The sequence below is a fragment of the Saccharomycopsis crataegensis genome (assembly GCF_037102585.1).
Source record: "Saccharomycopsis crataegensis DNA, jcf7180000000073, whole genome shotgun sequence".
Taxonomy (NCBI): Eukaryota; Fungi; Ascomycota; class Saccharomycetes; order Ascoideales; family Saccharomycopsidaceae; genus Saccharomycopsis; species Saccharomycopsis crataegensis.
This window is the reverse complement of record NW_027043820.1, coordinates 2,127,987-2,154,098: the sequence shown is the minus strand read 5'-3', so window position 1 is coordinate 2,154,098 and position 26,112 is coordinate 2,127,987. Positions and strand designations below refer to the sequence as shown.

Below are 26,112 nucleotides of genomic sequence, written 5' to 3'. Positions count from 1 at the left end.
CAATTTTTATTATTATTATTATTATTATTAACACGTTTCAAAACACATCACCCAAGCGCAATTTTGGCGCAATGTTCATAGAAATCAATTCTTGGAACAACAATTTAGCAGCATAAGGAATCTTCATTCCAATGACTTTTTCACTAGTTTTACAATTGTTACACCAGCCGTGGAAACCCATCAACCCACATTGGTTACACACGTCGACGTCAAACGCATCAGAACTCAACATTAATCTTTCCAACAACAACTGCGACGCCCCATAAGCAATAACACAATCTCTTTCCATTTCCCCCAATCTTAACCCACCATCTCTCGATCTACCTTCGGTCGGTTGACGAGTCAACACCGCTCTTGGACCTCTAGCTCTGGCATGCATCTTGTCCAACACCATGTGCTTCAACTTTTGATAATAGATCGGACCAAAGAAAATATACGCCTGTAGACATTCCCCAGTAATACCACTGTACAACATATCTTTACCAGAGTAGTTAAAACCTTTGTCGACCAAAATCTTCGACATATCTTCGAGCTTAGAACCACCAAAACAGGTACCATATTCTAATGACCCATTCAACACCCCAGCTTTACCACTAATAAGCTCAATCATCTTACCGACAGTCATACGAGATGGGAAACCATGAGGATTCATGATGATGTCCGGTGAGATACCGTTGTCGTTGAATGGCAAATCCTCTTGATTCACAATAATACCACAAACCCCCTTCTGACCGTGTCTAGAACTGAACTTGTCCCCCAATTCTGGTCTTCTGGTTTGTCGCAACAAAACCTTGATCAAGGATTGATCATTACTACTGGTAGACATCATTACCTGGTCAATGTAACTTGGTTCTGGAGCTCTGTAATAAACCGGAGTTTCCCTATGGTTACCCATACCGTAATTTGGCATATTTGGATTGTTACCAAGCATGCTATCACCAGCATTGACTGGGATACATTTATTGATATACACTTGACCACTATCGACTTTCAATCCTACTTCCCCAAGACCATCCGGCCCCAAGGACTCGTGCTGCCAAATCGGTTCACCAGTTTCTGCATCGACCTTCATACCACTAACAATATCTTTGGTGTGGTTTGGATACTTCTTCAACACTTCAGTATGCTTCTTCAAAACCTGACAACGTCCAAACCCTCTGTCCAATGAAGACTTGTTCAACACCAAGGCATCTTCAATATCATAACCGGAGTAGGACATGACCGCCACTGTAGCGTTTTGACCAGCCGGCAATTTGTCGTAGTCGATCAATTCGATAGTCTTGGTTTTAACCATCGGTTGTTGTGGATAACACATCAAATACAATAAAGTGTCTATTCTCTTAAACTGGTTATAGGCAATAGCACCAATAGCTTGCTTACCCATAGCACATTGATAAGTGTTTCTTGGAGATTGGTTGTGATGTGGGTACGGAATCAAACCAGCAACCGCCCCTAAAACCGTGAACGGTTCGATTTCCAAATGAGTGGTGGTTTTTTCAATGTTAGGTTCGTATAATGCAATATAAGAATCATTTTCTTCATTGACATCCATATATTCCACAAGCCCGTTTTTCAAGAAATCGTCAAATCCCCATTCGCCAAGCTTCAATTTCCGCAAGTGCTCTTCTTTGACTCTCAGTATCCCGTTTTCCACAATGATCAATGGTCTACAAATTCTACCACCGTCGGTGGCAATATGAATTGCCGATTGGTATGAGTTGGCAAATACCGAAATGAATGGGGAGATTTTCCCCGATCTTCTAAGGAATCTGAAAAGTTTCATGAAATTGCCCGGGAATTTGGTTAAACCGATGATGGTACCGTTTAAATGAACCGTATAACTCTTGGCGACATGAATCGAACTGAAATCAACAAATCTGATATCCTCAACCCCCAAGTTGTAACAAATCTGTCTAATTGGGGCTTCTTCATCATCGGTGGTAATATGTGTCATTAACGCCAAGTTCTTAACCAAACCACAAGCTTCACCTTCAGGGGTATCGGCAGTACACAACATCCCAAATTGCGAAGGCTGCAAAGCTCTTGGACCGGAAACTTTTCTGGATTTTTCGAATTGCGACGAAATTCTCGTCATCATACCAAGGGCAGAAATATAACTCAATCTACTCAAAACATGGGTGACACCAGCTCTTTCCATCTTAAATCTCTTCAACGACCAGTTCCCGGTACTGATAGCTCTTTCTAAACCATGACTGATATGACTGGAATAAACATTTATCGTCAATAATGCGTCGAATTCGTTGGCTCTATTTGGTTTTTTCAAAGTTTTATCAATATTCATCTTGAATTCCGAGTTGAATTTCTTGAACAAATCTTCAAACAATAAAGACATCAACTGACCCGCTAATTCCAATCTCTTGTTACCAACATAATCGATATCATCAACCATTTTTGGATTTTCGATAGCCATGACCACTCTTCTGGCCATAATTGCCAAGTATAACCCTTTCTCTTTCAAATCATTACCATCTTCACAAGTGATATGCGCCACCACGGTGTTGGCAACCGCTTCAATCCCTTCTTCTAATTTAGATAATTTTGGAGCACCAAACCTTCTAATAGTTTTCACACGTTCACCAATAAACAATAACGCTTCTTTTTGGGTATGGATATTATGTTTGACAAGTGGTTCTTCGAAATTGATGGCAAAGATATCTTGATATTTCTGATTAGAGCCACAAATCAATTGTAAAATTTCTAAATCAGAAATGATCCCTGCGGCCTTCAAAGCAATCACGATAGGAACTTCTTCACTAATAGAGTTATGCTTCAAATAAATTTTACCGTTTTTAGTAACGACATAAGTCTTAGATTTTCTCTCGTGGGTAGAAGAAGTCACGGAAGCTTGGACAATGTTTTTTTTCTCGTCACTTTCCACAATAATACGATTCTTCGACAATTGTTCTTGGACCAAAATCACCTTTTCTGTACCATTAACAATAAAGTATCCACCAGGATCCAAAGGACACTCATTAAGACTGGCCATCACTTCTTCACTTTTGCCGTTCAAAATACATTTATTGGATCTTAACATAATTGGCATTCTCCCAATTTCCAAATCTCTATGCATAATGATTTTTTTACCTCTAGTGTACTCGACATCGACGTAAATTGGGGCAGAATAAGTGATATCTCTCAAACGACATTCATGAGGTGGTAATAACACTTCAATTGGGGCATCTGGACTGGCATTACTTTTGTGACCTACTCTAATATCAGTGTATTTAAGGTAAAAATCCGGAACGATATCAGATAAAATCAATTGATTGGCCTGGATGATCTTTTTCAAATCTCTGTCGACAAAGTAGTTGAACGAATCCAAATGTTGTTTAACCAACCCTTTGACTTTAAGAAAAGCCGGTAATAAATTCCATTTATCTTCAACAGTGTCAATTTTATCAGTTAATTCTTTGCCCTTGTATACTGGCTTCAATAACTCATTGAACGCCTCATCAGGCTCCGAGTGCTTATGGTCCCTACCTGACTTGGAAGCCAGACCCATTGTATATTTGATTAATTGGGATTATTATTATTGTTTATCCTCAGGATCCCCAAGTCAAGATATTGATCAAGATTAGAAGGAAAATAATGGATGTTGCTTTGTAATGAATTTCGGCAATATACTCAAAAAATTCTTTTGTATAATTTTTTTTCGTTCTACGTTTTTCACGCGCGATGCAATGGCTGCATAGCTTACAAATTGTATTGATACAAAAATACTTTATCAGCAAGATAATAATTCAATTAATATTTACATTAACAAATGGCTTTTTGGTTCAAAGGATCAGATCTATTGGATTTTTCTCATCAATTCTCTTATTGCGGGATACTTCTCTCTCTTGGGATCCATTAATTTCATAATTGTTTTGAAAGTTCCGAGCACTTCATCGTCTCTTTCCAAATTACTATGGTGGTAGTTAAGGCTAAAATATTTCAACAACTGTTCCATGAATTGCGATTTGCCAGATGTCAAGCCTAAAAGTAAGAAAGATTTCCAAGGTCTTGAGTCAAAGTGCTGGAAGTTCAAATCATTTTCATCTCCTGGAAAAAGATTTGGGGCTATCCAAAGTTTTTGGTTTTTCCACAACGACCAGAAATCGCTAATGAATCCGTTAATTATGTAAAAATGCATTGCTCTAACAAGAATTTCCTCCTTGAATCCAAGGAATAATTCAAAAGATTCTCTGTCGTTGATTTTGGCGTATGTTAGTTGTGTATGATCCGAAAGGATGGCGATCAACCCCTCAGATTTGTAAGTTGTGAAATTAGCAGCATCGGTCTCCACTGAAGTTGTTTCAACAGTTGGTACTTCATTATGAGCTGGATCAGCTTCTTTATCAGCTGCCGAAGTTGTTTTTGGAATTTCTGTTGTTTCTAAACTTTCTGGTGAAAAATTGGCAGAGGAATGGAAAACTATTTTGGAAATATCAAGAAACAATACCTGAATATCTTCATTGGTAAAGTCCAATGACCCGCCTTGTTCCGAATATTTCCTTAGTAATTCATTAATTCTTGTAACATATTTCTTCACGACTAAACCATCAATGTGAGCATGACTTAAAGATCTTACAAAACTGTTGGATAGCTTTATGATGTCCTTTATCGTAAGAGGCTCAACCTTGGCAGAAATAATCTTTCTCAAACTTATTGGATCAACAATTGAAGGGTCTTTTTGGAACAAATAATCAAAGAATTCATAGAATGCGTCAAGCTCCAGTTGAGAAACTGCAAGAGAAGAGTTAATTTTTTGCACGATATCCGTAGAAATACTTTGACCCTTTGGGTTTTTATAATATTGTAATTCTGCTGATGAAAATGGTTTAGTGACTGGTTGAGAACGCTCAAAAACTGTTGAGAATTCTTCGTCGGACAAAGTCTTGAGGATATCTATGGTGGAATTAATATTTACATCAGCAGGGGTGGTACTAATATCTTGGTTGACAATTGCTGCGGAGTTGAAATTAACTTTGTGCTGTTTGATATACTGCTGCAATTGAGTTTGGATTTGACCATGCAGGAAGTTTCTCGTCAATGTATGGTAATATCTGATACCGGCAAAAATATCGTCATTTTCCAAGGTGCTTAATCTTTGGTGCTTTTCATATTTGTGCTTTTCGTTCTTTGGCGCCCATAAATATTCTAAATTTAACTCTTCTCTTCTTTCTTGGGTTAAGATGTGAATATAAATACCGTCAACATCGGTATCGATCATCACCCACGAATTTGGTACAGATCCAGCACCACCATAAAGATCATTGACATTCGACATGTTCCGCTTTCTGACACTCCTCTTCATTCTTTTGTTTGCTTTCTTTGCCGACTCGTAGTTCAAACCTTCAATATTAGATAGCACCCCCATTTCATTCTTTAAATATTTACGTAAAATAATGCTGGCCTTCATGATATGCTTGCTAGATTTACCACAACCAATGATCATATATCTTGAAAAGTCTGGGGCGGCGGTGGCCTCGCTTGGATCAACTTTTGTCATATCCATAATTACAAGATCACTCAAACTGAGGGTGCCTCCCATATGCGATACGATATTTTCCAATGACTGTGGGGAGTTCTCTGGTAGTTCCGGCATCTCGAATTTTTCAATCTTTGGGACAAAGCTGGTATCTTCATCTTCACGCATATACCAAGGTACATCGTCGTCCTTGTTTGTTGATTCCAAGGCAGGCTTGGCGTCCAACTGATTGTCTTGATTAATATTTTCCGAAGGTTCTGGGATATTTGCTGGATTTGATGGTTCGCTCATGATGACCCCAGAAGTTTCATTGATCACTGCATCATTTTTCAACTGCTGCTTCAACACTTCAGTATGGAAATTTTGGAGCTTGACGCTGGCAGGGAGTTGAGTGCCAGGTCTTCTAATGCACCGTAACAATAAAGGGCCTATGCTAGATGAGGGTTTCAACATTGTGCTTTTTAATATATCGAGTGCTCTCCTGTTGTTGGTGTCAAAAGTATTTCTCACCCGTAGTGAAAAGAAAATCTCCTTTCCATGGATGCGATGCGAGGGAAAAAAAACACGCGTTACCCGGGAGATTTTGTGGATCTTGCAAGAGGGTAAGCCATGTGCATCTTGCAGCAGTAATTGTACCACAGTTACTGCGAGATGGTAATGATCATATATACGGATGGATGGACGGCAGTGCTTTGAAAATGGGTATATGATCATTATCAGTTGGGACCTGTAGAAAGAAAGGAAAGGAAAAGAAAGGAAAGTGAAAAGGATGGTGTGAGTCTTTCGAATAGGGCAGGCCAGTTAGTAGTGGTGGTTCTTGAAGGCCTTCTGAGTGATGATCCTTCCATGTTCTGGTGGCAGTAGTTGGTATAATGAGATAAGAATGGCAAAAACAACAACAACAACAACAGCAACAACAACAACAACAACAAGAGACTGGCAGCTAACCGCCGCCGGTGCTGGTGCTGGTGCTGGCGGGGGAGTGTAATACACGTGATCATTTGCTTACCTAATCACTGAGTAACCGGGCGGCCAATCAGTTTCCCGCAATTACAAAAAAACCAACTACAGAAAACCGCCCTTCAAACAGTGAGTGCCAGTCGATGTCAAGATATCGTTTGTAACATATCAAATTAACACACAGAATATGCCAGCTATAGCATCCCTTTCCGGGTGGGCCTTGTTCGGTACGTAATTCTCTTAGTTGCTGCCTTTTCTCTCAGTGCCAACGACATTCTACTAACACAACCCAGGTACCGCCGTCAGAGCATACCAAATCGGTCTTAAACAAAGACCATGGTCTTACAAGCCAATGGGCTACGTCTACTCTGCTCTTTTCTGGGTCGGTGCTGGTTACGCCTTCTACAGTGTCAAGGAAAGTCAAGAAAAGTTGTTGGAAAAAAGAGTTGCCACTTTGTTAGATGCCAGAGCTAAGAGATTGAATGAATCCCTTGAATAAATGATATTCATGAAACAACCCTGATATACATATATAAAGGGGAAAAAATGAAAATGAAGAGCTCTCTGATCTTGTGGATAATTATTACATTATTTGTGGGCCCCATTATAATATTACCATAAGCATAAGATAATAAAATACACCCGATATTTTTGCATTCACCATGAAAGAACAGATTCAAAAACAAAAAATTATATTCTTTCTTTACTTTGTACAGTAAACTCACCCAAACCTAACATTCATTCATCCATTCATTCATTCCTGTCATCTCCTGATATACTCATTATGTTTTTAATGTATTTCTATTCTTAACGATTCTTCCCTGGTTTGTAGTGGATTATAATATAATACCTTATTATTATGGCATTCTTGTTTATATATATTTGGCGTGGATTTTTTTATTGTTTTTTTTTTCGTGCTCTTTTTTTTTTTTTTTTTTTTTTTTTTCTCTCTATCATCTATCTATCTCTATCTAATTATTCTGAGAATTTCCCATTTATCCCTCGAAGATATCATTTATTATCATTAATAAACCATGTCATTCCTAGAAACATTACCGCCTGATCTTAAAGAAAAGATTGTCAGCGTTATCAGTATGTGTGTTAGTTATCCACAGATCATGTCGTCACAAGTAATGGTAATTTTACTAACATTGGTGGTGTAAAAGGAAGCAACCCAGAATCAATTGATGCGTTCAACTCTCTATATTTCCACGCCGTCCAAGCCCAAGCGGCAATTGCCAATGACGGTACCAATAAAAGAAGAAAACTAGCGGGTGGCGAATCAGATCCTGTGACGATCGACAAGCAATCGACAATCCTCTTATTACCAAAACTTTCTTTCCAATCGCCCATCAGAAAGAAATTGAACCTCGTGTTTTCCCTAAACAAATCAACCCAAAAACCAGTGTTGGCAATAATCAAAGATGAAGGGTATGAAACCCCAGAACTAGTGTTGACCAATCTAACCACTACCAATATCAGATTTTCTGCGTTTTTACCAGTGCCTGAAAAGCCAAAGTTACAATGTTTGGTATTGTTTTACGAAGAAAACTTGGGTAGCAAATATAACAATGATCCCTTGATTCTCAACTTTAACCACGAGGCTTTAGTCAAAGACTTGATGACCAGCAAGGTTCTTAGTGCTAGTGATAAGAATTACAAGAACAGAATAATAAGGCAAGCCAGCATTTGCGGGTTCAAAATCGATGATCCATTTATTAATCATGATTCTTTTTTCGTCGATGCTCATAAAGGTACAAAAGAGGGCACGCTATATTTCTTACCTACGAACATTATATTTGGGTTCAAGAAACCGATTTTATTGTTTGATTCCAAAGACATCAAGTCGATCACTTACTCGTCGATCACCAGAATCACATTTAATATTACATTATTGGTCAGCAAACACAATAGTGAAACTGGCGAAGTGGCAGAAGAGAGAATCGAGTTCAGTATGATTGATCAAGCTGAGTTCAGTAAGATTGATGGTTATATCAAGGCTAAGGAGGTGGTTGATAATTCTATGGCCGAGGAATTGAAGGCTAAACCAGTGTTAGTATCGAAGAACAGGGAATTAGAAAATCCTCTTAAACAGGATGTGGTTGGTATTCTACAAGAAGAACCAGCCAATGATAGTGATGATGAAGATGAGGATGGGACCTATCAAATTGGTGAAGAGGAAGATGAAGATGATTCTGATGAAAGTTACGGCAGTGATGACGGAGGCGAGGATGATGGTGATGATAGTGATAGTGATAGTGAAGAAGAAGAAGAAGAAGAAGAGGAAAATCAACACAATGAGTAGTCATTTGTCATTCTCTCTGTTGGTAGTAGGCATAGTTAGTGAAGTTTCTAATATATAACAATAAAAGGGTGCCATGAAGCGTGCGTGCGTGTATGTAGAAATTTATTTGGGCCCGCCTAAAAATCGGGTGTTAAAAAAGCCAAAAAACAAAGTTTTCACCCCAGAAGAACACAGTTTGAACGGAACCCTTTTTTTTTCTAACAATTGTTGTTAATATAAAACAATCACCAACAACAAAATACGCAGCAGCAGCAGCAGCAGCAGCAGCAGCAGCAGCAACAACAGCACGCCTCGAATATTATAATGAGTTCTTCGGGTGGTGCAATTGATAACTTGCCCCCTCATTTGCTCAGAAAGTTGGAACAGCTTAAGGCTGACTATCAAGAAGGCTTGATCACTGACAAAGGATATGCCAAAAAGTATGGTGAGATCATCAACCAGCAGCAGCCTGACAGGTTATTGTCCACGCCCACCACCAATAGACTCAGCACGTTGCTGCCAGCGTCCTCTCCAAGAAACACTTTGATGCCAACAAGAAGTAACACTACCTTAAGCACCAATGTCAACGCCAGTGTGGTTAGTGGCGGTGGAACAAGCTTTTCCTCGTCCAGTAGCAACAGATATCATCACACCAACGCTGTCAGTTTCGGTGAGTCTGCTAATGGTTTTAATAACTTGAACAGCCAGAATAAGTACAATTATGAATCCCCTATAACCTATGGCAAGCCAAGTTATGGAAATGATGCACACATTGATTATGGTGACACTGCTCCATATCCAGGTGGCAATCCCTCTCAACCAGTATATTCCGAACAAGGCTTACCATCATTACAAGTCCTCGAACCATCAGAAATGGTTTCTCCTCCGCAAATTCAGAGAAAATTACAACTGCCATTAACCCCTAGAGACTTATCTAGCATCAACACCGTTGAGAAATTCGATAGTTTGCCCTTGCTTTTAAGACAGCGTTCTAGAGCTTATGCCAAAGATATTGCAATCATTACAGTTTCTTTGAAAGGAAAAGAAACCCGTTCTATCAGTTGGGATAAATTATATTTGAAGGCTGAGAAAATCGCCCAGCAAATTACCAAGAAATCGGGATTATATAAAGGCGACAGAGTCACCTTAATCTATCAAGATTTCGAGGTTGTGGAATTTGCCATTGCGTTTTTTGGGTGCTTACTAGCGGGGGTGGTGGCAATTCCAATTTCCAATGAATTAACTATTAAAGATATTATCCAGGTGATGGAAAAAACCCAATCTCATTTATGTTTGACCTCCGATTCGGTGTACAAAAATTTTGAGAAAATGAATAATGATAGTGCCACAAAAATCGACTGGCCAAAAGGAGTGGTTTTCTGGAAAACTGAGGATATGGGTACTTACCAACTATCAAAAAAGCACGATCCACCGGCTCTCAACTTACCTGACTTGGCATACATTGAGTTTTCCAAATATCCAATTGAATTGAAAGGGGTGGTATTATCACATAAGACAATTATGCACCAAATGAACAATTTGACAAGAATTATCTCGTCACTGCCCAATTTTGGAACCTCGATCTTCCGGCCAGAAAATGTTTACAGAGTTAGGAGGGATTCGATTCTTTGTAGTTCGGATATCCGTTGCTCCAGTGGTTTAGTCATGGGTCTATTATTCACCATTTATACCGGTACCATGTTGGTCTGGACCCCAACAGCACAGATGGATGTTCCTGGTTTGTATGCTAACTTGATCACCAAGTACAGAACCACCATCTTGTTATCAGATCTATTAGGATTGAAATCAGTGGCGTTCAATTATCAAGCCGATCCTGCTTCCACCAGAAAATTTGACAAAAAAAGAAATGTTGACCTTTCGTGTGTGAAATGGTGTCTTGTCAATTGCTTAACCGTGAATAATGAAGTTTTGGAAATCGTTGCTGATAGATGGTTGAAGCCATTAGGATGTGAACATGCAAGAGAAGCCATTGCTCCAGCATTATCATTGAGTGAGTACGGTGGGATGGTGGTGTCAATCAGAGACTGGCTTGGAAAAGAAGAAAATTTATCTGCAAATTTCACTGATAATGCTGTTGATGATGATAATGAGCCATATTCCAGCAGCGACTTATCGGAAGTTTTAATCGATAAAGAATCTCTCAGCACCAATACCGTGAAGGTTATGTCTGACCGACCACCATCACAATCGGCCAATTTTGATTCCAAATTATATAATAAGTACATTAGAGTAGGGGCGTTTGGCTTCCCGCTTTTAGACGCCACGGTCGCGGTGGTGAATCCAGAAACTTGTGTGCTTTCCGCAGAAATGGAAGTCGGTGAAATTTGGGTCGACAGCCCGTGTCTCTCTGGTGGCTATTGGGATGCTGACAATGACACAAACAATATTTTCCATGCCAGATGTCAAGGTCAAGATGGCTACCTTCAACCAGAATTCTTAAGAACTGGTCTCTTGGGGTTCATTTATTATGGCAAAGTTTACGTTTTAGGGCTTTATGAGGATAGATTCCGCCAAAGGGTTACCTGGATCGATAAGAAAGAAAAGAAGCAATTGCAAGGGATCCAAGAAGAAAATGAAGATGGGGATGATGATAATGATGATGGTGAACCAAACGCTTCTTCACCATTAGAAGTTTTTGATAACGGTTACCGGTACTACTATTCCGATCATATTTCTAGCACGATTTTCAAAAGAGTTTCTCAAGTCGAGTGTACTGCTTTTGATATTTTCATCAATGGGGAATACGTTCCAATAGTAATCATTGAGACTTCATTAGCTGCAAAACGGATTCCTTCTAACACCGTTGACTATAATGGATTGGACGCCTTGGCTTCCGAAGTGTTTAGCGTTTTGGAAAAAGTACACAAGGTTCGTTTGTTTTGTTGTGGATTCACCACCATCAAAGGGTTGCCAAGAGCCATCAAAAGTGGGAGAACCGAGATTGCCAACATGCTTTGTAAGACAAAGTTTCTTCAAGGAAATTTGAAAGTTTCTTACTTCAAGTTCAACATCAAATCATCTTTAAGTAACATTCCATGTGGTGTTGATGTTCTTGGGGGCATCTGGTCACCATTTGCTTCGGCATTGAGAAGAAATTCGATTCCTGAAAATGTTGATAGACAATACACCGGGGTTGACAATCGTGTGGAATCCATTGATGAAAGGTCGCATGCCAGATTATCTGATTTCAAAACCATTGTTGACGTTTTGAAATGGCGAGTGATGAACCAACCGGATTCCTTAGCGTTTGCGGTTATTAACGACCAAAAAAAGGATGTTTCCTGGAAAAGATTCGATGAGAAGGTGGCGTGCCTCTGCCAATATATTTTGGATAAAACATTCTTGAAGCCTGGCGATTATGTCATATTGATGTACAATTTGAGTGATGAATATATTTATGCTTTATACGCCTGTTTTATGTTGGGTTTGGTTCCTATTCCAATGATGCCGATTGACATGAAACGGGTGGATGAAGATACCGGTGCTTATCACAAAATCATCAAGGACTTTGGTGTGCGGATGGTGTTCACCAACAATGAAATCGAGTCTATGGTGTTCAAGAATAAGGCGGTCACCCATGCGTTAAAGCTATTGTTTGGCTCTAAGAAACCGATAGTGGTGAAGAGCACCACGAAAGTCAAGCATGTGAAAAACATGTCGGATCTAAGATCGAGAATTACCAGCAACCAAGCGAAATTCGATTTCCGAAGCGCCGATACCACGGTGATGGTGTGTTTGGATTGGACCCCTGATGGCATCAGAACCGGGGTGAAGTTCACCCACAAAGTGCTCATGGACCTTTGTAAGATTTTGAAGGAAACTTTCAAGATGAGCAGTTTCAATTCTATTCTTAGTAGCGTTCGTCATGTCACCGGTATTGGACTTGTTCAATCTGCTTTACTCGGGGTATATCTCGGTTGTTCCACTTACTTGTTTTCCCCTTCTACTTACTATTTCTCGCCAATGACGTTTTTCAATGCTTTGGCAAATTACAAAATCAAAGACACGTTTGTTACACCGGCAATGTTGAACCACGCCATGTCTAAGTCTAAAGCGTCCAAAACTTTCCAACTTGATAAATTGCAGAATATGATGGTGGGTCATGGTGGAAGGCCGGACATTGGCCTCATTGGCAGGGTCAAGAATTATATGGAAGCAACGAAATTGCAACGATCATCAATCAACACCATTTATACCCATAGATTCAGTCCAATCATCACCGCAAGATCGTATCTTAATCTCGAACCGGTGGACTTGTGGTTGGACACCAATTCTCTTAGACGCGGGTGTGTCAAGGCGGTTGATCCGCTGAGCGCTCCTAATGCTCTCCATCTTCAAGATTCCGGGGTGGTATTATGCTGCACCCAAATTGCTATTGTTAACCCCGAAACTAAACAGGTTTGTAAAGCTGGGGAATTCGGGGAGATCTGGGTATTTTCCGAAGGTAATGCCGTAGGTTACACTAATGGCAAAGGTAAATCTGACAACAATGGGTTTTTGGCATCCCAATTCCGGGGGAAATTGGAAGAGTTTGATTTCGAATACTTGAGGACCGGGGACTTGGGTTTTATTCATACGGTTAACCAACCGTCTATTGATGGAACCCCATTGGATGTGCAATTACTATACGTGTTGGGTAACATCTCGGAGACTTTTGAAGTCATGGGACTTCAACATTTTGCCTCCGATATCGAACAAACCGTCGAAAATTCGCATCCCGAGATTTATAACGACGCCAGTCTTGTGTTTAAGAGCCAGGAATATACCGTGGTGATCTGTTGTGCTAAAAGAAAGGATTTCTTAGCGTCATTGGCGCCAACGATCTTCAAGAGCGTGTTGAATAACCATCAACTCATGGTGGATATCGTGGCGTTTTTACCGTTCAATGATTTTGAATTCTCAAGGTTTTATGAAAAAAAGAGAGCCACGATGATCAATAAATGGAATAACAATAAACTCAAGTTCCTAAATGTCTACGGGGTCAATTGTGGAGAAAACAGCGTGATCAACACTGTCAGGGAAATCGAAGGGGTAGAAGAAGTTTCGGTGTTATCGGATCTTAATAATAATGATGTGTTTTCCATACCTTTATCAGCGGTTTCTTCTATTCCATTAACAGCGGTTTCTTCAAATGTTTCTGAAAAAAGTGGAGTTGAAAAATAGTTGTTTTTTTAGTGTATATTATTGGAGAAAATTTAGAGAGTTGTTATTTTTGTTTCAGTCTTTTTCTTGTTTTTTTTTGTCCCTTTTATCTTGTTAATTTATTCATTTTACCGGACCTTAATTTATGGAAGCTTGTTGCTTCTGATGGTAATAATATATGATCGATGTACTTTATCGCTTTTTGAAGAAAAAAAAAAAAAAAATTACAATGATTGTTCCAAATTTATATAAAATAACTAGCATGTAATTTTTACTATAATGAAATGACAAAACTAACTAAATAATGACTTAACGGGAAGACATGGCCTTGGTAACGGTACGTTTAAGGGTCAATTCAGCCTTTCTGAAAGTGTCGGCAGTAGAATCTTCCAATTCCAAGGCAGCCAAAGCATCAGACAAAGCGGATTCAACTCTGTTCTTAGCACCACGCTTCAATTTTTGGGACAAGACTGGGTCAGTAACGGTGTTTTCAACAGAAGCAATGTAAGATTCCAATCTTTGCTTAGCTTCGTGTCTCTTGGTGAAAGCGTCATCGGAGGACTTGAACTTTTCAGCATCATCAATCATCTTTTCGATGTCTTCAGAAGACAATCTACCAACAGCGTTGGAGATGGTGATGTTAGCAGATCTACCGGTAGATTTTTCAACGGCGGTAACCTTCAAGATACCGTTAGCGTCAACTTCGAAGATGGCTTCCAAGACTGGTTCACCAGCTGGCAAAGGTGGGATCCCCTTCAAGTCAAATTCACCCAACAAGGTGTTTTCGGCACAGTTTGGACGTTCACCTTGGTAAACTGGGAATTGAACGGTGGTTTGAGAGTCAGCAACAGTGGTGAAGGTTCTTCTCTTGATGGTTGGGACAGTGGTGTTTCTTGGGACGACTGGGGCGAAAACGTTACCTTCCATGGCGACACCGAGGGACAATGGACAAACATCCAACAACAACAAGTCCTTGGTTTCTTCAGAGGTGGATTGACCAGTCAAGATAGCACCTTGAACGGCGGCACCGTAAGCGACGGCTTCATCTGGGTTGATAGATTTTTCCAATTGCTTACCTTCAAAGAAGTCAGACAACAACTTTTGGACCTTTGGAATACGGGTAGAACCACCAACCAAGACAACTTCGTCAACGTTAGCCTTGGCGATCTTAGCGTCCTTCAAGACTTGTTCAACTGGGTCCAAAGTGGACTTGAAGAGAGTGCTGTTGATGTCTTCGAATCTGGCTCTGGTGATGTTAGCGGAGAAGTCTTCACCTTCGAACAAGGAGTCAACTTCGACGGTAGTTTGGGTAACAGAAGACAAAGTTCTCTTAGCTCTTTCACAAGCAGTTCTCAATCTTCTCAAAGCTCTGGCGTCAGAAGAGATGTCCAATTTGGTCTTCTTTTGGAATTCCTTCTTGAAGTGTTCCAACAAGTTGGTGTCGAAATCTTGACCACCCAAGTGAGTGTCACCAGCGGTAGCCTTGACGGTGAAAACACCACCAGCGAGGTGCAACAAAGAGACATCGAAAGTACCACCACCCAAATCGAAAATCAAAACGTGCTTTTCCTTTTCGGACTTACCAGCACCCAAACCATAAGCAATGGCAGCGGCGGTTGGTTCGTTAATGATACGCAAAACGTTCAAACCAGCAATGGCACCAGCATCCTTGGTGGCTTGTCTTTGAGCGTCGTTGAAGTAAGCTGGGACAGTGACAACAGCCTTTTCAACTGGCAAACCAATCTTGGCTTCAGCAATTTCCTTCATCTTGGTCAAAACCATAGAGGAGATTTCTTGTGGAGCAAAGGTCTTGGTTTCACCCAAGTATTCAACTTCAATGAGTGGAGCACCATTGTCGTCGACAACCTTGAATGGCCAGGTCTTGATGTCCTTTTGGACAGATTCTTCGTCGAATCTTCTACCAATCAAACGCTTGGCATCGAAGACGGTATTCTTTGGGTTCAAAGCGGCTTGGTTCTTAGCAGCATCACCAATAAGACGTTCTTCTGGAGTGAAAGCAACGAAAGATGGGGTAACACGGGAACCGAATTCTTTAGATTTGTTAGTAAACTCTCATAATTCCTGATGTGTGCGTAGACGCACCTATATATAAATCAATGGAGAAAAAATTTCTTCAAAGAAAAAAAAAAAAGTTGAACATACCGTTAGCAATAATTTCAGCAGTTGATTCGTAAGTAGCCACACATGAGTATGTAGTACCGAGATCTATAGATTGTTAGTAACAATTTCAAAGAGTTTTACATAGAGCGTTGGAAAAGATTCGGGTTGGTGGGTGAGTGCTTTTTCAAAAAAATATAAGCTCCCCTCGTATTTCATGATTCAATTTTAATTTTTTTCATTTTTTTTTCTTCTATTTGTACCCATATATTACACATTTTGTACCCAGTAATCTATTCCTAATCAATGAAAGTAGACATACCAATACCAATAGCACCTGGGTAAGACATTTTTGATTATTTTACTTGATGATGATATTTTCAAGATGATGAACAAGAAGAACCAATCCTTCAGATTGAAAAATTTAAAAAAAAAAAAAAAAAAAAATTTTCCAGGCATCCCGCACGTGATTGTGTTTGAATTTTGTGCGACATCCGGACACCAAGTATGCTTTAATAGGAGGGTGACCCCCAGAAAAAGAAAGAGCCACAAATTAGGGGGGAAAACACAGGGTGCTGCAAGGTGGTGGGGAAAGCGGTTCAACATGACAGAGCACTGTATGATCAACAAATAACACAACACAGTGACGGGGATTGTATTGTTTTCAAGTACTTCTTCTCTGGTTTGTAAGTGATTTGATAGCTGATTTTAGCTTTTCCAAAAAAAAAAAAATTATTAACGAGAAACTGCTTCCTCATTCAGCAAGTTGCACTTCTTCGGAATTAGTTTATGTCTTAAAAGATTGGAAAAGACTTGATCAAGGAGCCATATTTCTAAGCCATTCATAAACCATGTCTGCATCTATATATCAACAATTCACTGGCAATCATCTCAAGACATTTTTCCAAGGTCTGCTCATCTTTGGCAACAAGTCTAATATATTGTATGATCTCGCCTTTACCATTCGTTACAATGGGATTTTGGTTTTCCTTATCCTCGTCTGTTGCAATGATCTTAATATCGCATTGTGACTTGTGTCGTAACTCAGTTATCCGAGCTCCTTTTTTTCCAATTAGATAAGTAATTTGTTTCTTTGGGAGCTCAAGTATCTTAAAGCATTGTTTGGACTCAGTTTTTCTAGCATAATCAGGCAAGTTCTTTGAGGTTTCGGTGTTAATAATACCTTCTTGGGGTAATTTATCCACCATTGTTTCCAAAGGAGTGTAGTATTCAAGATCTGGCAATGTGTTGTAAGGGAGTTTCTTTTTTTTTGAAGAAAATAAGAAGTGTCCAGCATCCAAATTCCTAATTCTCAATATTTGATGCAATAAATCAGTTGTATAAGTGGTAGTAATTTTTAGTTGTCTTCCTGGAACAGCAGTCGAGATCCCACATTCATTTAGCTTGTAAGATACATTGACATCTTCGCTTTGACACATCGTGGATAAATAATCGGGATTCGCAGACAAATAATCGGCAAGCTCGGTGGATATAATTAAATCAATAGAGTTCTCAATTGCAAAATGATGCAAAAACTAGAAAAGAAGATAAGTTTCCTTAGTTAGTGAAAGCTTTCTTTTTTTAAGCGCCGGGGGTTCCAGCTTTAAAAGAAAAAAAAAAAAGAAAAAAAGAACCACTAACGGTTCAGATTTCGTACCAAAATCATAAAATCATAATTATAGGAGTTCATTGATCCCAAGAATTTGTGGCTAAATAATCCGATTCTCATAAAACTGACAGATATTCCAAAAGGATCAACCAACTTATCAAGCGAAGCTTGAGCAGTGCATGCTCGATCCAGATTAATATCAATTAACGCTTGCTCTAATTTATAAGATGGCATGATAAAGAGGATCTTATCGCTAGATAATTCCTCTGAGGAGAAAGAATTGGTTTCAAATGATAAAATAATCTGTTGGATAGAGAACAAATTATTTGAAATCGACGTGATATTTAGAGATTCGTTTTGGAGATCTAAAGTTTGCATTTGTAGTTGTTGCCTTTGTTCTTGTTGAGAATAGAGATCTGTTTTTGGATTCATTTGTAAGAAAAGCTTCCGGTGATGAACATATAGTATTTAGAAAAACTTGTTAATGTTATCGATATTTTTTTAATTCCAAGAGAAATTGTCTTTGAAAATCAGAACAAGAAAGTTATCTTAAAAAAAAGAACAGGGCATATATATTCCTAGAAATCGCATTTCCATATCAATTCCTCAAAAAAAAAAAAGGGAGATGAAATATGGGCCATTTCCATTTGATATAATAATTATAATCATTATAAATCTGTAGATGTAGATTCTCATATGACTCCTAACAGTTACTTTCAATGATAATATATATTCATTAGTCTAAAACTTCCATAAATAATGTCAAACAAGAAATTACTAAATTCTACCTCAGAATTAATTCAGTTGGATGAATCACAAAAGATACAAAGAATTACAAGAGAGAGAAAAACATAAGATAGAGGAAAGATAATAATTAGATGAAACAAATCTAGTGGATAAATGACGGAAAGTGAGAATCAATGAGAGACAGGTATTTGTTTGAAAACAAAAAGAAAAAAAAAAAAAAAGGGGTATATATGCTGAGAAGATAATAAAGGAATGCAAAATAAGAAAAAAAAAAGTAAACAAGGAAAAACAACATTATTTAGAATTCCTGTTTTTTTTTTCTATTCATGAAAGACAAGATCAAAAGAAAGAAAGAAAGAAAGTAGAACAGAAGGAAACGAAGGAAATGAAGAGAGTGGGGGCAGTTAACTAAACTGCAGGGTATTTTAATGAAGAGTGAAAAAAAAAAAAATATGAAATGAAGAAAAAATAAGAAAACATAAAAACACACGGTCATAAGATATATAAACATAAAAAGCGAGAATGAAATATGAATCAATTGAAGAAGATGATAAAGCAGAATGATGAAAAAAGAAATAAGGATGGTTTGGGAAACTTGGTTACTGTATGGTACAACACCCCGAGGAATTATCCTGAGGTAGAGCCAAACTTGTTCTGGTGGCCACCTCAAACACATTATCAACGCCTTCGCCAGTCAATGAGGAACATTCAACGTATTTTCTTGCACCGATCGCCTGTGCCATTTGTAGACCTTGTTTGTACTGGATATATTTGCTAGTGCCATCCAATCTCAAATCTTTTTTGAGGCCCACAAGAATGATCGGGATTCCTGGGCAGTATCTGGTGACTTCATCGTACCACTTATATCTAATGTTGCGTAGAGATTCAGGGTTGTCGAGGGCAAAGCCAATAAGAATCACATTTGCCTTGGAGTAAGATAATGGTCTCATTCGATCGTATTCCTCTTGACCGGCAGTATCCCAAAGACCTAATTGCACTGCTTTTCCATCGACTCGGCAGTCAGTGACGAGGTTTTCAAACACTGTGGGTACGTACTCAGTAGGGAATTGGCCTAGGGTGAAAACGTAGAGTAACGACGTCTTACCGGCTACTCCATCGCCAACGATAACAATTTTTCGCTTTATTATATTTTCTTCTGAAGACATTTGGAAAACGAGATATTAATGGGGCAGATTGGTTATATATGTATATGTATTTTGATAAACACATACACATATATTTATAATATATCAGATATTTTGCACGGGGGTTTAGCTGGTAAACGATGATTGTATTCGCCAGCACCACGGTATTCCAGAAGAAGAAAAATAAATAAATAAACAAATAAACAAATGAAAAATAGTTCAGGAGCAGTGGAAGGAGGTGTGACTAATAAATATCAAGAAAAAGAAGCACTTGGAATTGGTGTGATGATGAAGGAGATAAGTGAGGTAAAGATATAATTTATGGATTGCGGATAATGGATAGTACTAATAGTATAAGGTAGCACTCGTTTTTTTTTTTTTTTTTTTTTTTTTCCTTTTTTTTTTTTTTTTTTTTTTTTTTTTTTTATTTTTATATTTTTTTTGCTTTTTGGGGAGTTTAGTGCCTTTCGCTTTATGGAAAAAAACGCATGGATACATGTAAAATGATCATCGAAGGGGAGGTAAGATGGATATGATATGTTTACTATAAGAGGGACTGAATGTCTAAATATATATATATATACATTTGTTTAACCGTAACGTAAGCTACAAAAAATAGACTACTCCAAAGGAACTGACTCTCACACACTTAGCAACGATATACAACTAATCGTGATATCTGCTAACTGTCACCATTATCAGTTATATCGGGCAAATTAGTGAACAATACTTAATTGAAAAAAATGTTACAGAAAAAAAAAAAAAAAACTGTTCTCCTATTCTTCTGTAAATGGTTGTGTAATACGCCTGCTGGGCAACGTACCCCTTAGGTAGTTCTCAACTGTTGGTTCTATTGTCATCTGCTGCTGTTTCCTATGGTTAATAACCAGAAAAATTATAAATAGACCTGTTCCTGGCAGTATTGTTTCTCCCATGTTTAATTACGTTTTTACCAATTAGCATTAGTACGTCTGTCTGTCTTATCAGACTAGTTTGCAGGAGATATTTTTAGAATCGTTCATGCTATTTATTTGTGTAGATCCTCTAAAAACGTGTGAGATCTGCCCTAATAATAGGATCCTGTTTTATTTTTAACACACCTGGTATCTACCAGTGTTGCATCCAGAATATTACGGAGTTGGATTCTTCACACTTCGAATAGGAAGACAATCAAGACAACAAACAATCAACTCGAAGGATACACACATACTTTTTCCCACCGTGGCTGTTTTCCCGATTCGTTCGCCTGCGTTTGTTTTGCAGCAACGTATTATATCGCCATTTTTTAACTTTGGGTGGATTTTATTTTATTTTATTTTATTTTATTATGCGGTTTCCAGAAGTTTTCAAACTTCAAGTATCATCAAGTCTAACTTTACTCTCACCAAACACCATGTGTTGAGCCATATGGACTGACTTGACACAATTCTATCATCTCTGCAACTCAACTACGCCGATCAAGGTTACTCCACATCGTTATCTACAATCTCCTACAGTTCAGCCCTATTAAAAAAGATATTGTTTTAATATTATTATTATTCTGTGTATCTTCTAGATAGGCTATAGCAAAACAACGGGAAAAATTTCTTGAAATCAAAAACTTCAATCGAAGAATAAAAAAAATTATGGGATATAGAGAAAGTGAAAAATCTGGAGAGGTGCAGTAGAAAAATTAGGGACAGGAGAAACAAAAAAAAAAAAAAAGACAAAGAAAGAGAATAAGAACTACTGAAACCCACTAACCATCGTTGGTGAAGGCACACCAATCGTAGTTGGCAGTGTTACCGTTCTTATCAGCCGAGTAATTACCCCACCATTGAGGGAAGTTGTAACTGGAACCACTGGCACCGGCAACTGCGAAAGATAAGATGAACACCGCCACTTGGACACCACCGGTCAAACCAGCAGCGATAATATAGTTGTATTCTTGGAAGAACTTTGGCTTGTACTTTCTCCAGTAGAATTGCGACACAAGAGCAACGATAAAGTAACTCCAAATAGAAGCGTTGACACCGACACATAACCAACCAATGTACCAGATCATGATTGGAATGTTGATGTTGTCGATGTGCCAGGTTGGTCTCAAACGGTGGAGAATGTAGAATGGGATTGGGATAAACAAACCAATGATCAAGGAGTATGGAACCATTTGGTAAGTCTTACCAGAAGAGAACATTTCCTTGGCCAAAGCACCCCAAGCAATACCTTGGGTGTTGTATTGTTGGACGTTTTGACCGGACCAGATAGCAGTACCTTGAATACTCAACAAAATTTCCGCCTTGGAGTTGACGATAGATTCCATCATAATGAAATTGAAGATAGCACCGACGGCAGTACCGATAAGTTGGGCAAAGAAAGCAGACTTTGGAGCCAACTTCATGTATTCGGCTTGCTTCAAATCTTGCAACATCAAGAAAGCTTGGGAAACAGAGTTGTAACCGAACAAAGTGAAGTACATGTTGGCCAATGGGTAACCTGGCTTGATGTAGGCACCGATCAATTGACAAATGGTTTGCATTTGAGTACCACCGAAACCGAAAATACCGACCAAACCACCAAGCATCAAAGTCAAGAAGAAAGCCAAGAGCATGGCGATGATCAACATCCACCATGGAAGACCAGTGTCACCCTTGTAAAGACAAATGATGGCAACAACGAAGGACAACAACAAAGTGATACCGTACCACCAGTGTGGAACATCTTCGTAAGCCATGTAGGCCTTGAAGTGAGGATCATCACAGATTTCTGGGACCTTACCATCGATGGTCAATCTTTGATCGTATTCAGACTTTTCCCAGAACTTGATGTAGCTCTTCCAGTTGATAGCCATTTCCTTGATGCTGAAAACCCAGTTGAAAGTTGGTTGCAATTTATCCCAGTGGAACAAGTACATGTAAGTGAAAGTGGCAGCGACAGACAAGTTAGTAGCAATCAAGTAAACAACATAGGTGGCAGTCATGTATGGAACCCCTTGTTCTTGCAAAGCTTGAGGGTCAAGCTTGTTTTTGCTGTCCAAAATCAAACTTTGGTTGTAGACCAAGTAGTTACCTGGGGCAGAGTCTTCGTAGAACAAATCTTGGGACAAGAATGGGAAGTTCTTAGCTTTCCAGACGTTACCATAGTAGACACCAAGGAACACAACGATACACAAAATGTAACCGAAAATGTTGTTCATGACAGCAACCAATGGTTGGGCCATAGGGTTGGCGGTGGAAGCAATATAATTCCAATCAAAACAGAAGGAGAAGAAACCAAGCCCTTCGTTACCGTTGGTACCACCGAAGATTCTGGAAACAGTAGGGTTCTTACCAGCTTTGGAAATACAAACTGGGGAGAATCCAATCAATAATGGGAACATCCATTCTGGAACGATTTCATAGAAGAACATGGCGGCGAAACAAAGGTAGAACCATTTCAATTGCATACGAGATTTTTGTTTGTCGTTATGCAAAGTGTGGATGGTGGAAACTTGGGCGACAATGTTTGGGTAAAACATATCGGTTGGGTAAACCAAAGAGTTTCTCATCAAACCACACAAACCGTAACCGAGTAATTGAGAACACAAACAGAAGAAAATGGAAACAGCCTTGTTGACAGTTTGGTTGGTGTACCAAAGCTTTTGGACGGCCAAGACTTCGATAGCCAAAGCACAGTTAGCAGCAGAAGAGGCCATGATGGTGATCAAAGTGTGTTCTTTCTTGTTGAATGGATAAGGATTCAAGTATTTGAGCCAACCTTTTCTTGGAATGAGCATGGACATGGCTTCACCCCCGACATAGGCCAACAACATCAAGAAAATACCATTGACGACAATGGTTTGTGGTTTGAAATAGAAAATACATTGCAAGACACCACCGAAAATAGCCAAACCGACACCGAGAATGAACGATCTGACATTCCAGACCTTCAATTCAGGGTCATCGGAACTGTCGATAATCTTGACGACGATATCTTTGTTGGATTTGAATTCTGGTTTAGACAAGCCAGTGTCAATACTGTCATTATCAACGCTTTCGGACTTTTCAAAAGTGCCTTTCTTTTCATTGTATTCACTGATAGCCTTTGATCTAACAGCTTCAAGCTCCCCGCTAGGGATAGCATCGATGTTTGCCACGGTAGGCATTTTTTTTTCTGATGAAGTGAAAGTTGTGGGCGAATTGTTTAAGAATTAGAAAGATAAAAGTAATTACCTGTGAAATATTAGGGAGAATCCTATCTAAATATATATGTTTAATTTGTGGTTGTCCTGGATTGTCCATGTACAGCACCAGCAGGTTGGATCCAATGCACCTCAAAAGTAAAATCTTTATCAATGCACCATAGGCTTTTAGGGGAAAAGATTTGTTGAGCCTTGTCTTTGATCATTACAATAGCACTCTTATTTCTGGCTTTAGCCCCTAATGGTCACTGGTATCGATGCAATAGACAATCAATGCACAGGACTTATCTTGGTGATAGAGGGAAGGGGGGGGGGGGGAAAAGGAGATATTACTGGGCTACATTTTTCCCCTGAAACAGATTGGATAAGCACCGACAATAAATCGAGAGAAGATCCTAACAGTATTATTATTATTATTATTATTATTATCGTCCTTATGCTGGCTACTATTTTTCATATTTACGTACTAAGGCGGATTGTTTGAGTAGTGGTGCTACTTTTTTTTATTCTTGCGATCCAAAAAAAATAATAGCTTGGATATTCCATGCGGCAATCTAGAAAAGTAGCTTCATGGCACGAAAAATCGTTTCCTGTTTTTGACATTGGTCCAAAAAAAAAAGAACAGCGAAAAAAAATTCATTACCAGCCACTTTCTGACAATCTGGAGAGTATTATTATTGTTGATATAATATTACTATATTGTGGAATTCACTTGTAGGATATTTAGATATATCTATTTATTATATACAATAACAGTTTATATTTACTACCTTCACATTCCTGAGATGAAGATATGAGACTTCTGCAAAACAGAATCGTATAGCATCACAAAACATGAACTGGCGATAAGAATAATATATTCTGCGGTGGCTATGAGTCATGATAAACCTCCTAAACGGATAGGCCCCCAAAGTGCTTATCGTCAGGTGCGCATATCGGAGGGAGGGCCAAGTACGGGTGTCTTGGGAATTCCCCCAATTGGCGATTGCAACAATAGAATGCCATGCACAGGGTGCTGGTGGCTTCCTAACAGAGATGCGGACTAACAAAAAGAGAACAGCAGAATTTTCCTGAAAAAAAAAAGTAAAGATAAAAAATAGACAGAAAAAAAGTAGGGGCTACTCTTATCAGGATTGTTTTCCTCAATGCATCGCAACTGCGGTACCGGAAACTTCCTATGTTGTTATTGTTAATGGGCATAATATCAAGATGTTTTTCCTAGGAATATCTGTTGATCAGCCTTATTATCTCCCTCACCACAGACATGCTAATGTAATAAATATACACAAAAGATATATCAGCATTATTAGAAACTAGTATATCCTTGACGCTGTTAAGCAATCGGCGAACAACTCTCCATCTGAGAGGGGGGGTGGGTGCGGCCAAGGTACTTTTGATGGATTGGGAGAACCACTGCAAGTTATTTGTCTTTTTACAACAAATTTGCATTTTTTTTATTGTGATAACCACGCAATAACACCGTTAGTATTGTTGGACTGGCCAAGCATAACATGTTGCGGCAACCAATTTAACGGTTTGAGTGTTGATCTGGATTGGCACAGGATTTAATCCCTATTATTTATTCCACCCGAAGGATATCCTACATCTCACATATAAATGATGTCAGAGCATATCATGCCGGTGGCTCTCCAGACCAGGATCACAGCTTTTTTTGGCGATTGATACTTGGGTTTGGTTGTTATCTATTATCAATGTTCTAAACCCTGCTCAGTGGCTACACACGGCTGGCAATGTATACGGGTATATTACTACGTTGCTATTCCCTCGAATATAGGTATAAAAGGACCTCTGATTGTCTTGAAAGGTAGAAACTGTTGTTAATGAAGACAGACGATCCGAACCTTAGCTCTTGTCCAGGAAGCAGACTAACTAATAAGTAACCCAACTTTGTAATGAATACTTCATCTAATCCAGAACCATGTAATGATTCTCAGCAACTGGCAACTGGATGTTATATCATTGTCGGTCAGCACAACCCGACAAAATGATGCTTGTTGTTATCATTACAATAAACAGTATGTTGTGATACGCGCAATCGACTTGTATATCGCTTATTACCCTGTTCTGTGTTTCCGATCGGCCAACGTCTGTAAAAATATCTGGATTGATCCATCCATATCTAATGAAGGTTTTAAGAAAGCGATGATTGGCACGAGATCTACAGAAACCCCATATCGGCAGCAATTGGTGTATCTGCAATGCAGTGGTATTATTGAATAATAGCGGTTTATCCGTTATTGGTGTTGGATATTATTATGCTCAGGTGGATCGTTACCGATATACAAAGGGTGCTTGCTGGTTCCAGCGGGGGTTGTTTCCCCTCTGTTTTGGCTCCATCTTTTCTTTTCTTTTCATTGCTGTTTCTTTTTTTACATCATCACCTTTTCTTTTCTTTTTCCTTATAGAATAGGTTAA

The 26,112-nt window shown here is 38.9% G+C and overlaps 9 protein-coding genes across 9 annotated transcripts; 3 read left to right on the top strand and 6 right to left on the bottom strand. All coding sequences in view use genetic code 12, as the record gives it.

Annotated features, from left to right (window-relative positions):
• Window positions 1-37: 37 nt before the first annotated feature.
• Window positions 38-3,523, bottom strand: RET1 (DNA-directed RNA polymerase III core subunit RET1; the record flags this gene model as incomplete). The annotated part of the gene is made up of 1 exon (XM_064995291.1): window positions 38-3,523. One exon carries the CDS (start codon window positions 3,521-3,523, stop codon window positions 38-40), a length of 3,486 nt encoding a protein of 1,161 aa, XP_064851363.1.
• A 288-nt stretch (window positions 3,524-3,811) lies between these two features.
• On the bottom strand, window positions 3,812-5,944 carry ATP25 (Atp25p; the record flags this gene model as incomplete). Its single annotated transcript, XM_064995290.1, has 1 exon — window positions 3,812-5,944. One exon carries the CDS (start codon window positions 5,942-5,944, stop codon window positions 3,812-3,814), a length of 2,133 nt encoding a protein of 710 aa, XP_064851362.1.
• Window positions 5,945-6,638: 694 nt separating this feature from the next.
• Window positions 6,639-6,950, top strand: DASC09_016860 (uncharacterized protein; the record flags this gene model as incomplete). Its single annotated transcript, XM_064995289.1, has 2 exons — window positions 6,639-6,678; window positions 6,745-6,950. The coding sequence occupies 2 exons, from the start codon at window positions 6,639-6,641 to the stop codon at window positions 6,948-6,950; spliced, it is 246 nt and encodes an 81-aa protein (XP_064851361.1).
• Window positions 6,951-7,485: 535 nt separating this feature from the next.
• On the top strand, window positions 7,486-8,756 carry RTT106 (Rtt106p; the record flags this gene model as incomplete). Its single annotated transcript, XM_064995288.1, has 2 exons — window positions 7,486-7,543; window positions 7,618-8,756. The coding sequence occupies 2 exons, from the start codon at window positions 7,486-7,488 to the stop codon at window positions 8,754-8,756; spliced, it is 1,197 nt and encodes a 398-aa protein (XP_064851360.1).
• Window positions 8,757-8,829: 73 nt separating this feature from the next.
• CMR2 (Cmr2p) lies at window positions 8,830-13,919 on the top strand (the record flags this gene model as incomplete). The annotated part of the gene is made up of 2 exons (XM_064995287.1): window positions 8,830-8,850; window positions 9,003-13,919. 2 exons carry the CDS (start codon window positions 8,830-8,832, stop codon window positions 13,917-13,919), a joined length of 4,938 nt encoding a protein of 1,645 aa, XP_064851359.1.
• A 288-nt stretch (window positions 13,920-14,207) lies between these two features.
• On the bottom strand, window positions 14,208-16,366 carry SSB2 (Hsp70 family ATPase SSB2; the record flags this gene model as incomplete). The annotated part of the gene is made up of 3 exons (XM_064995286.1): window positions 14,208-15,949; window positions 16,062-16,124; window positions 16,339-16,366. 3 exons carry the CDS (start codon window positions 16,364-16,366, stop codon window positions 14,208-14,210), a joined length of 1,833 nt encoding a protein of 610 aa, XP_064851358.1.
• A 492-nt stretch (window positions 16,367-16,858) lies between these two features.
• On the bottom strand, window positions 16,859-18,003 carry MER1 (Mer1p; the record flags this gene model as incomplete). The annotated part of the gene is made up of 2 exons (XM_064995285.1): window positions 16,859-17,551; window positions 17,674-18,003. The coding sequence occupies 2 exons, from the start codon at window positions 18,001-18,003 to the stop codon at window positions 16,859-16,861; spliced, it is 1,023 nt and encodes a 340-aa protein (XP_064851357.1).
• A 968-nt stretch (window positions 18,004-18,971) lies between these two features.
• On the bottom strand, window positions 18,972-19,538 carry DASC09_016810 (Rho family GTPase; the record flags this gene model as incomplete). The annotated part of the gene is made up of 1 exon (XM_064995284.1): window positions 18,972-19,538. One exon carries the CDS (start codon window positions 19,536-19,538, stop codon window positions 18,972-18,974), a length of 567 nt encoding a protein of 188 aa, XP_064851356.1.
• A 1,717-nt stretch (window positions 19,539-21,255) lies between these two features.
• Window positions 21,256-23,640, bottom strand: DASC09_016800 (OPT family oligopeptide transporter; the record flags this gene model as incomplete). The annotated part of the gene is made up of 1 exon (XM_064995283.1): window positions 21,256-23,640. One exon carries the CDS (start codon window positions 23,638-23,640, stop codon window positions 21,256-21,258), a length of 2,385 nt encoding a protein of 794 aa, XP_064851355.1.
• Between the last annotated feature and the right edge of the window lie 2,472 nt (window positions 23,641-26,112).